The following is a 14,541-nucleotide window of genomic DNA, read 5'->3' on the forward strand; positions in this document are numbered from 1 at the left end:
CAATATTTATTGAGCTTTTTCTCTGTTCAGACACTGCTAGACTCTGAGGTTCAAAAATGAATAGAATATATCTCTAATGCTTAGTGCAAGATGAGAGTGGAGACCAGAGTGGTTGGGATGAGGGGGTCCCTTGGAGGGAAGATGGCCACGTAAGTAGGAAATTATAATATCATATAATCACTGCTAAGGCAGTTGTGAAAACACAGAGGTGAGGCACCAGGCATGCTTCCTTCAAGAGTGACAACTGAGCTGAATCATGAAAACATGTAGGAACTGGCCAGGTGAAAATGGCAGAAGGCATGCCCCAGGCAAAGGACAAGTGGGAACAAAGACATAGTGTTGAACCGTGAGGCCAGTACAGGGATCCACAAAGAGCTGGGTGATGCTTGAGCACAAAGTGCGGTGTGGGAACAGCAGGAATGAGGCCGGGGTCATATGCAGAGCTGGATCCAGGAGGGCCTGGGCTCCCTAATTAAATTCAGAGCAACCCTGTCCAATAGAAATGTAATGCAAACCACATATGTCACTTAATTTTTTTCTAGTAGCCATCTTTAAAAAGCAAAAAAAAAGTGAAATGAATTTTAATAATGTATTTTATTTATCCTGATAGATCCCAAACCTTATCATTTCAACATGTAATCAACACAAAAGTTACTAATGAAATATTTTAGATCCTTTTTTTCATACCAAGTCTTCAGGATCCAGATATGTTTTATACTTACAGCTCAATTTTTTTTTTTAAATAAATTTATTTTTGGCTGCTTTGGATCTTCGTTGCTGCGCACGGGCTTTCTCTAGTTCCGTTGATCGGAGGCTACTCTTTGTTGCAGTGCGTGAGCTTCTCGTTGCGGTGGCTTCTCTTGTTGCGGAGCGCGGGATCTAGGCGCGCATGCTTCGGTAGTTGTGGCTCGTGGGCTCTAGAGCTCAGGCTCAGTAGTTGTGGCCCACAGGCTGAGTTGCTCCGCAGCATGTGGGATCTTCCCAGAGCAGGGTTCAAACCCGTGTCCCCTGCATTGGCAGGCAGATTCTTAACCACTGCGCCACCAGGGAAGCCCCGCTCACAACTCAGTTTGGACCAGACACATTTCAAGTGTTCAATAGCCACACGTGGACAGTGGCCACTGTCTTGATGGCACGGATTTAGACCTTATCCTATAGGTCGGTGGAAACCACGGAAAAGTTTTAAAGCAGAAGTAATGTACTCCTCTCCCCTAGCATTCCTACGAGTCACAATATTAAATGTAATTTGACAGTTTTATATATATATATATATATATATATATATATATAATCTCCATTCTGGAAAAATTTGATTTTTAGAAAAGTTCATCTTAGGCTTTTGGAAAGAGACAGAGTGGGGGCTGGAACCCAGCCCTGCCTACAAAGCCCCTGTTCTAATATATGTTCTAGAACTAGTGGCCTTAATGGTGGATAAGAGTCATCAGTCATTGGATGAATGGATGAGTGAAACTCTTTAAAATTCTTCCCGTTGTCTTTGGGAACAGCACTCTCTCCTGGTGTTTCTCCTTCCTTCACGACCACCTCTTCTGGTTTTCTTTTTTTTTTTGCGGTACGCGGGCCTCTCACTGTTGTGGCCTCTCCCGTTGCGGAGCACAGGCTCCGGACGCGTAGGCTCAGCAGCCATGGCTCATGGGCCCAGCCGCTCTGCGGCATGTGGGATCTTCCCGGCCCGGGACACGAACCCGTGTCCCCTGCATCGGCAGGCGGACTCTCAACCCCTGCACCACCAGGGAAGCCCTCTGGTTTTCTTTGAGGGCTCTTCTGTCTCTGCTTTCCATGTGAATGTGGTTGTAGGACTGTCTACTTCACTCTGATGCCAGAAACAGAAGTTCTCGCGTGGAGGCTGATGCTCCTCAGTGTTCTGTCCCGGCTTCCAGCTTTTTCACTAAACTCTCCACCTCGACTCCCTCCTCTGCTCTTCCACTGTGGCTGGTGTCCATATTACTGGTGCATGGCAGTCATGCCTCTTATGAAGGAATACTGGCTGGGGATCACTTTGCTACCACAGGTTACACAGCATTAATGCTGGGGATACAGATAAATAACAGAGCTCTGATTTTTACTTAGTTGACAAGGGAAAGTGGAGGAACTGGAAACAGATCCATAGACACTACAGTTTAATACAAGATAGAGGGACAGCGTGTTAGGGGAACAGATTAAAGGCTGCTTGGGAGGATCAAGCAAAGCTTCTCAGAGGTAAGCTGATTTAGACAGATTGGAAAGGGTACTGTGTTTCTCAGCAGTGTAAGGTGTGGAAGGCATGACTGACAAGGGAAATAGCAAATACGAAGGGAGAGTTGCTCAAGATGGGATGGAAAGATTGGGGAATTAGGAGAGTGTAGACTAGAATAAACGTGGATAGAAGGTGCAGACGGAGACGGGGTTGGAAAGAAAGGTGGGGGCTGATATCTTATCCATCAGGCAATGGAAGTTATTAAGAGATTTTAAGCAGGAATTCACTCTGGCATTGATTGGTGCAGGCAGAAACTCAGGGAAATGTTCTATGTTTGACTTGATTCTGGTCCCCTCATCTTTAAAAAAAAAAGGGTTAGGGGCACGCTATCATCAAAATACTCTCGCCTTCACTTTTTCCCTGGTATCTCTTCACATTTCAGCCTGAAGCATGAAGACGAAGATAAAAAAATGAAGGAAAAAGAGCCGTGCAAATTGGAACCACGGAAAACAGAAAAGGATCTATGTTCAGACTATGTTTCCAAGGTATCTGTTTTCTAGGGTTCCAGACCAAACAGTCCACGTCAGCCATGTAATAGGATCAGTTCATGGGGTGACTTTTTAGAGGCTGAGCCATGTAACTCTCCAGAGAGACAGAGAGACAGTCCGAAGATGCAGTGGGTGTTGGGTGTTTTATCAAAGAAATCGACAGGACACTAACACTGAACTAGCCTTGGACTTATTAGCCAGGAAGCAGGCCTCATAAGCAGGGCTGAGATGGGTATGAGTTCAGCAAGGTACCCAGAGGGCAAACTACAAAGAGACAGTCACTCAGGTGCCCACCCTGCTCTTGCAGAACCTGGAGGGAGGGCTCCTTAAGTTCTGTGCTCTGAGGCCCTGCTGAGAACAGGGAGTTAGTTTCTGAGCTCAGGCGTCTCATGTGTAAAGTGAGAATAAATAATCCACACCTGATTCTACCATCCCCGCTCCCATCCTGATTCTACCTCATTTGTGATGGGAAAATGAAATGAAATGAAATAATGTAGATGAAGGTGTGCTGTAAGCCACAAGCTACCATTAAAATGAAATATATTGTTAATAAATTAATGGATTAATTAACATTGTTTGTTAATAGTAAACACTGTATATGTGTGTATCCATATCCAATGGACACTATCCCCTTCAAAACCAGAGGCTTAAACAATAGATACTACTGGGGCTACTACCAGGGCTCAAAACATTCGAGATGCCTGTTTGAGATGTGCCTAGCTCAACCTACCAAATTGTTCCAGTTCCACCCAGGGCTTGGGTCGATCAAGCGCCTTGGTGGTGGTGTGGGCCTGAACTGGGGTGTAGGCCCAGAGGCTGGGCTGGACCAGGTTGGGTGTTTACAGAGGGTCACAAAATGGCATAATTCAAAGAAGTAAGTCATTAATAACAAAAGACAGGGACCAGAGCCAGTGCGGCAGCATGGTGTGTCAAGGACAGAGGGCAGGAGCAAGGCCATAATGGGTAATGAGGCCAGAGATCAGGAAGGGGGTCATCAGGACCGTATGAGAAAGGCAGCAGAGGAACATGATTAAAGACACTGGCCATGAGGGACTTCCCTGGCGGTCCAGTGGTTAAGACTTCACCTTCCAATGCAGGGGGTGCGGGTTCGATCCCTGGTTGGGGAGCTAAGATTCCACATGCCTCGCAGCCATAAAACCAAAACATAAAACATAACAGAAGCAATATTGTAACACATTCAATAAAGACTTTAAAAATGGTCCACATCCAAAAAAATAAAAAGAAAGAAAAAGGGATACTGACCATGAAAGGGCAAAAGCAGGGATGTGCCCTTTTTCAGTGCTGACCAAGAGCCAGAGGTGGGGTCAGGTTACCAAAGGGACACAGTCCTACTTTCATGGAGTGGATTTGAGTTTGGGAAATTGTTAAGTTATTTGGAATGTGTTAGGTAAATGTGGGGGGTAGTCTAGCTAGGCAGTGCTCTTTGGGGTCAAATGTAGATGGTACATCAGAAGGAATACGATCCATTGTGATTCAAACTGACTCTGTAGGAACCATTCCCCAGGACAGCCCTCAGAGAATCCATGCACTGCTGCAGTAGGGGCTCTGCTGAAGGTCGGTGGTCACTATATTTGCGTGAAACACCATATTTGTGTCATTTGTGGAAGGATATCATTACTTTGCTGTCATTTTTCCCCATTTAAAAATTTCATTCTTGGCTGTGTGACTTAAAAGAATGCCCCTCCTCTTCTTTTCCTCTTCATTTGCCCAGATCCCGCCAAGAACTCAGGAAATTCCATGCCTTGTATCTATTCATTATTTTACCTTTTTGCAAATACTTTCAGATGATTGTCACAGTGAACCCTGTGTCCACTTGTAGTCGAAAGGACAGTAATCTCCTCTCCCATCGTCATCTCGTAATTATGAAATACTTGGATGGCCAGAAGTGCCCCAATTCGCCTCTGCCTCCAGCGTCTCTTCCTGCCAATCTATCCAGATCTTTCTGAAATGCAAATCTGGTCAGGTTTCTCCCCTGCCTAGCTCCCTAAGACTAGGAGATAAAGCCCACACTTTTTGCCTCGTGTGCAAGACCCTTCATAACTCAGCTCCATTCTAGCTGACATTTTCAGCCTCGCCTCCAGTCTTTCCTCCTCTGTCCCCTTCACTGTTCCTTCATCAATAGCCTCTGTCCCACCCTTATGAGGACACTAACACTTCTGTCCCTTTGCCTGTGTTGATTTATCTACCAGGTATTCCTTATCCCTTCAACCAGTCTCTTACTTAAATTTTAAAATAGTTTCATAAAACCTGCTTCTGAAGTCTTCCCCACCCTGTCTCCTAGCCACAAGAACTGACCTGCCCCTCCTATTTCCACCTCAGTGAGCAATCCTGCTGTAAATGATATTCACCGCAATATACCTTAATTGTTTGCATGTATTGCTCCATGACCAGCGTGGAAGCCACTATGCCCATCGCATCTCTCTCTTTCTCCAGGGCTTAGCATGTTATTTCCTTCAGTAAGTGCGTGACAGATGCTGGAGGGAGGAAGTGTGGAAAGAAGCGGGGGGAAACAGAAGAATGGAGGGTGGGAAGATGAAATGTCAGGCAAAAGGAACACAGCATCCTTTGGTAGGCAAGAGCACAGGGCTCTGGGGTCCAGTCCTGCCTGGGCAGATGACTAGCTATGAGACCAGAAGTCAGTTATTTAACCTTTCTAAATTCTTTATCAAGAGGAATCATGATAGTTTTTGAATGGGGTGTCATGCAGAGTAAGTGAGATAAAATATATCAAGAGCCTATGCTGCGGTCAGAGCTCCATTATATCCTGACTGTGTCCTATGGGCCTGCCTCTGTGCCAGGCATTCACTGGCGGTTCAGAGGGCAACAAAAGACATTATATGTGCTCCTGTGAAACTTAGAGAGATAAGACTCTGTTAAATAAAGGAATAAACAGCAGCTACCTGGGAGGAATGAATGAATACAGAACAGCATGAGTAAGCAAAAAACCAACAGATAAACCAAAGCCCTGCCAGACTGTCCCTGTTGCATGTGTTTAGGTGGGTGCCTATGAAGACACACCTGGAAAAACACAGATGGTGAAAGTCCACAGGGGTAGGAGGAGCACACCGGCCGGGAAGCAGGACGCTGAGATTGACGTCATCCAGACAGAGGACTGCCCCATGGACCCCAAGCTGGCCAGACACTCCGATGGCCACTGTGAGTTGTGTTTCTTCCTGGTTCTCTTCACCATTATCGAATTATTTTAAAGCTGTGTGTGACCAAAATTTTAATTTCTTTTATAAATATGTACTGAGCATCTATTATATACAAAGTCACTTGCCTGAGTGAGGCAGCTGTGCAAGAGTGAACAATCACTGGATTTAGAAGTAGAAGGCCTGCGTTCAAACCTAGGCTCTCATACTTATTAGCTACGTTACATAGTAACTCTATATTCCTTCATATTCCTCAGTTTCCTCATTTATAAAAAGGGATCATAAAAAAAGGGGGATCATAATATAGATCAGACTGGGGTTTGGTGAGGACCAAATCTGACATATGTTACACAATAGGTACTCAGCAAATGTTGCTGATTTCTTCTTATATGTACCGGCTCCTATTGTTCTTTGTAGACACTGATGACATAGTATGACATTATTCTTTGACTTTATTCAAGTCGCATTTTACTTTCATGTGAGTCCAGACTCTGATGGCAAGTAATCAAATCATAGTGTGTTAAGCAAAAGAGGAAAAGGAGGCTCACCTAGCAGAAGGTTTGGGCATGGCTGGACCCAGGGACACAAACAGTATCACAAGGACTCAGTATTACTTTTTCTACTCCTGGCTTTGCTCTCCTCCCTCTTGTCTCCATTTTCAAGCAGACTGTACCCTTGTGGAGGCAAGATGGCATCTAGCAGTGACAGGCTTATGTACTATCTGTCCTCTTAGGAGCCCCAGAAGAAAACTAGAAGTGGTTATCCTCTCAACAGATTCAAGAAAAGGCCCAGATTTGAGTCTTGTTGGCTTGATTGTGTCACATGCCAACCCCTATCCAGTTATCATGAATGTGGGATAGGATGGTCTGACTGACCCAGCCAGTGTCATAAATTCACATCTGGAGCTGAAGGTAGAATTAGTTCTACCCAAACGGTATCATTTTAGATTGAAGGATTTCCCAAGGAAAATTAGAAAGCTGTTATCATGAAAAAACAGTAGACACTGGGTAGGCAAAACAGATGTCTACTCCAGCCCAATAAGCCATGGCAAACATTTCATAATGTGCTATAATCAGAGTGATGAGAATACATTGCAATCATAAGATGGACTCAGGCCCTATAAAGTCTGCCTCCAGGCTAGATGGCCGCATCCCTGCCACCCACCTCCTTCCCAATATACTCTTTATTCTAAGTTAACTGACTATGTCATGTGCTTTAGTGCCCCTATAACTTCGCTTGACCTCTTTCCTCTGTCTGAGATGGTTTTATGCCAATTCTTTACCTGCTGATGTCCTAGTCATCTTTCAAGATCTATCTCGGAAGCCACTTCTTCTGAGGCCTTCCTTACCTCCATCCTCCTCTTTCCCACTCTCCAAAGACCATAATCGCTCACTCTTAACAGCAACCAAATGACCACTTTTCCATATTAAGTTTTAGAGTCAAGCATTTCCGAGACCCAGAATTACTATGCATTAATCCTACATCCTTGGGAAATTTACTTACTTTTATGTACACATGGGGGTAGTACTATTTATTTCCCAGGGCTCTTTGTCAATGCATATAAAGTACGTGGTTCATTGCTACATAACTGTCAGTTCTCTTTATTTCCTTTTTTTTTAAAAAAAATTACAGTATGCCTTACATTATAATTCATGGTGTACATGTTTGTTTCCCACGGTACACAGTGAGCACCATGGGATCAGAGACCATTTGATATTTTTCTCTGTATCTCTGCAACCTGGCACAGTGGATATACCCAACAGAACTTTGTTAAAGGGAGGAATGAAAGAATAAATCAAACTTCAGTGAGAGAGAATGGTAGATTTGATCATCTGAATGATTCTCCTGACTAAAACAAGCAAAGAATAATTTTTTTTTTGGAAAATTCATAAAAGTATAACAGAACTGATTTAAAAGGAAGCATCCACATACCTGCAGTAACCAGGAACCCTGGGCAATGAATGAGTGCCAAAGCTACACTGGCCCTGAGGGTTTTCACTGAGCTCTGAATCCCTTGAGCTCTGGTTTTGACTGCATGGTGTACAGAGGACAGGAGCTATAACCCAGGGCTTGCCCAAAGTGAGTTTATAACAGATACCTCAAAGAATTATGTCCACACAGAATGAATAGGAATGTGCCTATTCTTAACAGTACTATATAGTGTACTTATAAATTTATTATAAAAGTAGACCTCAAGTGTTATTAACACAATAAAATTTAGAAAAAATAAAGAAATGGGACAAATAAAAAAAGACATTTCTAATGAGATAAATGACACATGAAAAGCACAGAGGTAGTGTTGAATCTAAAACCACACCTTAAGATTAGAAGTGGATAGACTAATTTGGAGTGTAGAAAAAAGTGGAAGGGGGGAAAACAAGCTGAAGTGAATAAAAGAGTTAAAGGAGAGGCCTAAATATGGGTCTGAAAACCATTTTCAAGCAATTAAGTACTGTCCATGAAGAGTCACTATAGATTTGGGAATTACACTATGTTGAAAACAGTCTGAAGAAGATTCTTCTAAGTAATCTATACATACTGCTAAAGTACAAAGGGAGTTTGTGCTAAACCCATTTAATAGTTCTCTGCAATAGTTCCCTACTCTCTTGTGATGAGAAGCACAAAATGTTTAGTCAAGGAAAGTGGGCGTGAAAACAGAGAGGAAAGTTTTGAGGAAAAAAAATACAATTGAGTGTCTTTCTATACTCCCTCTATACAAATGGGCCTCTTTTGAAAAAAATAAGAATTACTTCCTTCCATTGAAAGAAAAGAAGAATTAATAAGACAAACCCCAGGGAGCAGAAGGAAATTTGCCCATTTTGCCCCTGGTGCTGGGTAAAGGGAAAAAAATCTGTTACCATAGCTGATCCTCATGCACACATTGGGAAAATTCACTGATCTATACTCTTATGATTTGTGCCCTTTCCTGTATGTTATACTGTAATTATAATTTTAACTTTACTAAGGTAACTGTCAAAAGATAGACACAGCATGTAAACTTTCCAAATAAATAAAAAAGAAAAACAGAATGAAGAAAAGAGAAGAAACCTCAGTCAATCAAGCACAAGGAAAATGAGGGAAAAATAGAACAAATAAAAAATATGTAATAAAATACTAGATATAAATTTCAAAATATCAGTAAACCCTATAAACATGAAACTCTCTAATTAGAGGACATATGCATTCAAATCATTCAATATTAAAAAATATTTGAGTAGCTTTTATGTCCCCAGCATTGTTCTAGGTGCTGGGGATCTAGCAGTCAATAAGCCAGACAAAAATTCCTGTCCTCATGGAGATTACATTCTGATCTGAGGAGATGGATGATAAATATATACACAATAAAATATTCACTATGTGGAGTGGTAGTAAATACTATAGAAAAAAATAATAAAGCAAAGAAAGAGAATTAGGGGTCTTCCCTGGTGGTGCAGTGGTTAAGAATCCACCTGCCAATGCAGGGGACACAGGTTCAAGCCCTGGTCCTGGAATATCCCACATGCTGCAGAGAAACCAAGCCCATGCGCCACAACTACTGAGCCTGCGCTCTAGAACCTGCGAGCCACAACTACTGAGCCTGAGTGCCGCAACTACTGAAGCCTAGAGCCCGTGCTCTGCAACAAGAGAAACCACCACAGTGAGAAGCCCACACACCGCAGCGAAGAGTAGCCCCTGCTCGCCACAACTAGAGAAAGCGTGCACGCAGCAACGAAGACCCAATGCAGCCAAAAACAAAATAAATACATTTTTTTTTAAAAAGGAAAATAAAGAGAATTAGGGAGGCAGGTGGAGGAAGTGGAAGTTGCAATTTTAAAGTGCGCATAGATGACCTCAAAGATGTAAAGTAGGTGAGGAATAGAGCCATGGCTATCCAGAATGTTCTAGGGAGAGAGGAAAAGGAGTGCAAATATCCCAGGGCAGGAGTCTACTAGATGTGTTGGTAGAATAGCAAGGAGGCCAGTGTAGCTGGAGCAGTGACTGAAGGAGACTGTAGGAGGAGATGAGGTCAGAGAGATAACAAGGGGCCAGATAATATAGGGGCTTCTGTAGACCATTGCAAGAACTTTGGCATTTATTATGAGATATATATATTTTTTAATAACATTGAAAGGTTTTGAGCACAAGAATAGAATGATCTGACTTGTATTTTAAAGAATCATATCTCGGCTGCTGTCTTGAAAGAAGAATGTAGAAGAATCTGGGACCTGTTAGGAGTTTGTTGCAAGAATTTAACTGAGAGACGATGGTAGCTTGGAGGAGGGTACTGCAGTTGAGTTGTTGAGATATGCTTGGATTCAGGATTTAGATCGAAAGTCAAGCTGACAGATGGCTGTGTATTGGAGGTGGGACGTGAGAGAGAAAGGAGTCAAGGATGTCTTCAAGGTTTGGACCTGAGCAACTGAAAGGTTGGGGTTGCTACTCTTTGTTGATATGGGGCAGACTTCAGGAAGAGCACATTCACAGAGAGAAAGCAAGAGTTTGGTTTGGAATGTAATGTGTTGAGACGACCAAATGGAAATGGTGTGAAGGTTGAACTCACGAGAGATGTCTAAGTTAGGGATGTAACTTGGGAGTTGTCTGTGTTTTTAAAATGAAGCCATAAACATTTTTCAATACATCTGCCTCAAAAAGGAAGGAGTAAGAAAGAAAAAAATTGTCCTGAAGTAAGAATTAAGCAACTGTGTGTTCAGCATCTTTGCTTTGTGCTGGAGAAACATACCGATAACTCTGTAAGAAAAAGTAGGGCCTTTATGCCTCTGGGAGCTGACATTCATTGAGACAGTTTGGGGCCTATATGCAAACTGACTTCTTGTCAGAGGATAAAATCTTGTTGCTTGGTGCCTTTAATTAATAGACAAAAGTCAGGGCTTCCCTGGTGGCGTGGTGGTTGAGAGTCCACCTGCCGATGTAGGGGACACGGGTTCGTGCCCCAGTCCGGGAGGATCCCACATGCCACGGAGTGGCTAGGCCCGTGAGCCATGGCCGCTGAGCCTGCGCGTCCAGAGCCTGTGCTCCGCAACGGGAAAGGCCACAACAGTGAGAGGCCCGCATACTGCAAAAAACAAACAAACAAAATAGACAAAAGTCAGAGAGTCCCATATAGGATAAATCCAAGGAGAAACACGCCAAGACACATATTAATCAAACTATCAAAAATTAAATACAAAGAAAAAATATTAAAAGCAGCGAGGGAAAAACAACAAATAACATAACCTTATGTTAACATAACATAAGGTTAACAGCTGATCTTTCAGCAGAAACTCTGAAAGCCAGAAGGGAGTGACAGGACATATTTAAGGTGATGAAAGGGAAAAACCTACAACCAAGATTACTCTACCCAGCAAGGATCTCATTCAGATTCAACGGAGAAATTAAAATCTTTACAGACAGGCGAAAGCTAAGAGAATTCAGCACTACCAAACCAGCTTTACAACAAATGTTAAAGGAACTTCTCTAGGCAGGAAACACAAGAAAAGGAAAAGACTTAATAATAACAAACCGAAAACAATTAAGAAAATGGTAATAGGAACATACATGTTGATAATTACCTTAAATGTAAATGGATTAAATGCTCCAACCAAAAGACATAGACTGGCTGAATGGATACAAAAACAAGACCCGTATATATGCTGTCTACAAGAGACGCATTTCAGGCCTAGGGACACATACAGACTGAAAGTGAGGGGATGGAAAAAGATATTCCATGCAAATGGAAATCAAAAGAAAGCTGGAGTAGCAATTTTCATAACAGACAAAATAGACTTTAAAATAAAGACAATTACAAGAGACAAAGAAGGACACTACATAATGATCAATTATGAAGGGATCAATCCAAGAAGAAGATATAACAATTATAAATACTTATGCAGCCAACATAGGAGCACCTCAATACATAAGGCAAATGCTAACAGCCATAAAAGGAGAAATCGACAGAAACACAGTTATAGTAGGGGACTTGAACATCCCACTTTCACCAATGGACAGATCATCCAAAGTGAAAACAAATAAGGAAATACAAGCTTCAAATGATACATTAAACAACATGGACTTAATTGATATTTATTGGACATTCCATCCAAAAACAGCAGATTACAATTTCTTCTCAAGTGCTCTTGGAACATCCTCCAGGATAGATCATATCTTGGGTCACAAATCAAGCCTTGGTAAATTTAAGAAAATTGAAATCATATCAAATATCTTTTCCGACCACAACACTATGAGACTAGAAATCAATTACAGGGAAAAATCTGTAAAAAATACAAACACGTGGAGGCTGAACAATAGACTACTAAATAACCAAGAGATCACTGAAGAAATCAAAGAGGAAATCAAAAAATACCTAGAGACAAATGACAATGAAAACACGACAACCCAAAACCTATGGGATGCAGCAAAAGCAGTTTAAGAGGAAAGTTTATAGCAATACAATCCTACCTCAAGAAACAAGAAACATCTCAAATAAAAAACCTAACCTTACACCTAAAGCAATTAGAGAAAGAAGAACAAAAAACCCCCAAAATTAGTAGAAGGAAAGAAAGCATAAAGATCAGATCAGAAATAAATGAAAAAGAAATGAAGGAAACGATAGTAAAGATCAATAAAACTAAAAGCTGGTTCTTTGAGCAGATAAACAAAATTGATAAACCATTAGCCAGACTCATCAAGAAAAAAAGCCACAAAGTGGATAAGTCATCTAAATGTAGGGATTGAAGCCCCAGGGCTGCACCTTGGTAGACTTCAACATTTGAGGTCAGGGATTAGAGGAAGAAACACCCAAGAAGAGGGAGGACTCACTGGTTTACTGGGTAATTAGCCCCCTTCATAAATATGTATTAATCCTTGCCACAATCATCCAAGAGGGGTTACTGTCATTATCCCAACTTGAGAGAATCATAACTGAGGCTTAGCAAGGTGAAGTGGTTTGCCAAAGGATCCTGCATGTCAAGGTTATAATCCAGTGTTACCATATTTAATCTGCCTTTTCCTATTTTTGTCTCCATTGCCAGTGACCTGTGTGAATGCATTTATGAGAGCAGTTGATGAGATGTTCTCAGGGTGTTCTCTGTTTTCCTTACAGGGGGGTATGTGAAGGCCTTGGAGATGACTAAAGAGACCCCAGGCCAAGGAGCCTTTAAGCCAAATTCCATCTCCGAGACGTATGATGATGTTGAGTACCCTGGGAGAGAGGGGTAAATACGTGCCAGCCCTTCAGTGAGATGAATGTGATGAGACTTTAAAAGTACAATACAACAGGTCAATGGTCTTTGTATCTTTTCTCCCCACAGAGCAAAGTCAGATTTCTCTAACTCATTTGTCTCAGATAATGGTAAGTTTAAGAAAACATTTGAAACTGTCAATAGGAATTGCTAAGAGTTTCTGTGGCAGATTAGTAGTAAGGTATCTTTTATTTACATATTTTTATTAATGCCATTTGGGTGGGGTGATGATAAGCTAATAGAAGTGGTTCAAGGTATGTGTGAATAAATGCATTTAGAATCATGAAGGTGAAGATGCTGGTAATGGGTCTTTTGTGGCAAGAAAGCAACTTTGATGTGAACTTGCTTTCTTCCTGATCTCTTCACAATCCAAGTCTGAAGATAGGAATGTGTTTTACTTAAAACACTTGTATGGATTCTCAATACTTTTAAAAAATATTGAAGTATAGTTTACTTACACATTAGTTTCAGATGTACAACATAATGATTTTATATTTTTATAGATTATAGTCCACTTAAAGTTATTATAACATATTGGTCATAGTCCCTGTGCTGTACAGCATATCTTTGTATCTTATTTATTTTATAGCTAGTAGTCTGTATCTCTTAATCCCCTTCCACATCTTGCCCATACCCTACCTTGCCCCTTCCTCCACCCTTCTTCCCACTGGTAACAATTGGTTCTCTATATCTGTGAGTCTGTTTTGTTATATTCATTTATATTTCTTTTTCTTTTTTAGATTCCACTTGTAAGTGAAAACATACAGTTTTTGTCTTTCTATGTCTGGCTTATTTACTAAGCATAACACTCTCCAAGTTCATCCATGTTGTTGCAAATGGCAAATTTTCATTCTTTTTATGGCTGAGTAGTATTCCTGTGTGTGTGTGTGTGTGTGTGTGTGTGTGTGTATACACTACATCTTCTTTATCCACTCATCTGTTAATGGATACTGAGGTTGCTACCGTATCTTGGCCATTGTAAATAATGCTAATATGAACATTAGGGTGCATCTTTTTTGAATTAGTGTTTGCATTTTCTTCAGATAGACACAGGAGTGGAATTGCTGGATCATATGGCAGTTCTATTTTTAATTATTTGAGGAACTCCATACTGTTTCCCATAGTGGTTGCACCAATTTACATTCCCACCAACAGTGTAGGAGGGTTCCCTTTCCTCCAAATCCTCACAAACATCTTTTGTCATCTTTTTTTTTTTTTACCATGTTTATTGGAGTATAATTGCTTTACAATGGTGTGTTAGTTTGTGCTTTATAACAAAGTGAATCAGCTATATATATACATATATCCCCATATCTCCTCCCTCTTGCATCTCCCTCCCACCCTCCCTATCCCACCCCTCTAGGTGGACACAAAACACTGAGCTGATCTCCCTGTGCCATGCAGCTGCT

General features: G+C 41.5%; 1 protein-coding gene across 1 annotated transcript in view; it reads left to right on the forward strand.

Moving 5' to 3' along the window:
* The window catches only part of FYB2 (FYN binding protein 2), an 84,855-nt gene that overhangs the window by 40,267 nt on the left and 30,047 nt on the right, over positions 1–14,541 (forward strand). Inside the window, 4 exon segments of the mRNA XM_060305037.1 lie at positions 2,637–2,739; positions 5,760–5,919; positions 12,994–13,113; positions 13,204–13,242. Coding sequence (XP_060161020.1) covers positions 2,637–2,739; positions 5,760–5,919; positions 12,994–13,113; positions 13,204–13,242 — 422 coding nt within the window.

Source organism: Globicephala melas, chromosome 1, assembly GCF_963455315.2.
Source record: "Globicephala melas chromosome 1, mGloMel1.2, whole genome shotgun sequence".
Classification (NCBI taxonomy): domain Eukaryota; kingdom Metazoa; phylum Chordata; class Mammalia; order Artiodactyla; family Delphinidae; genus Globicephala; species Globicephala melas.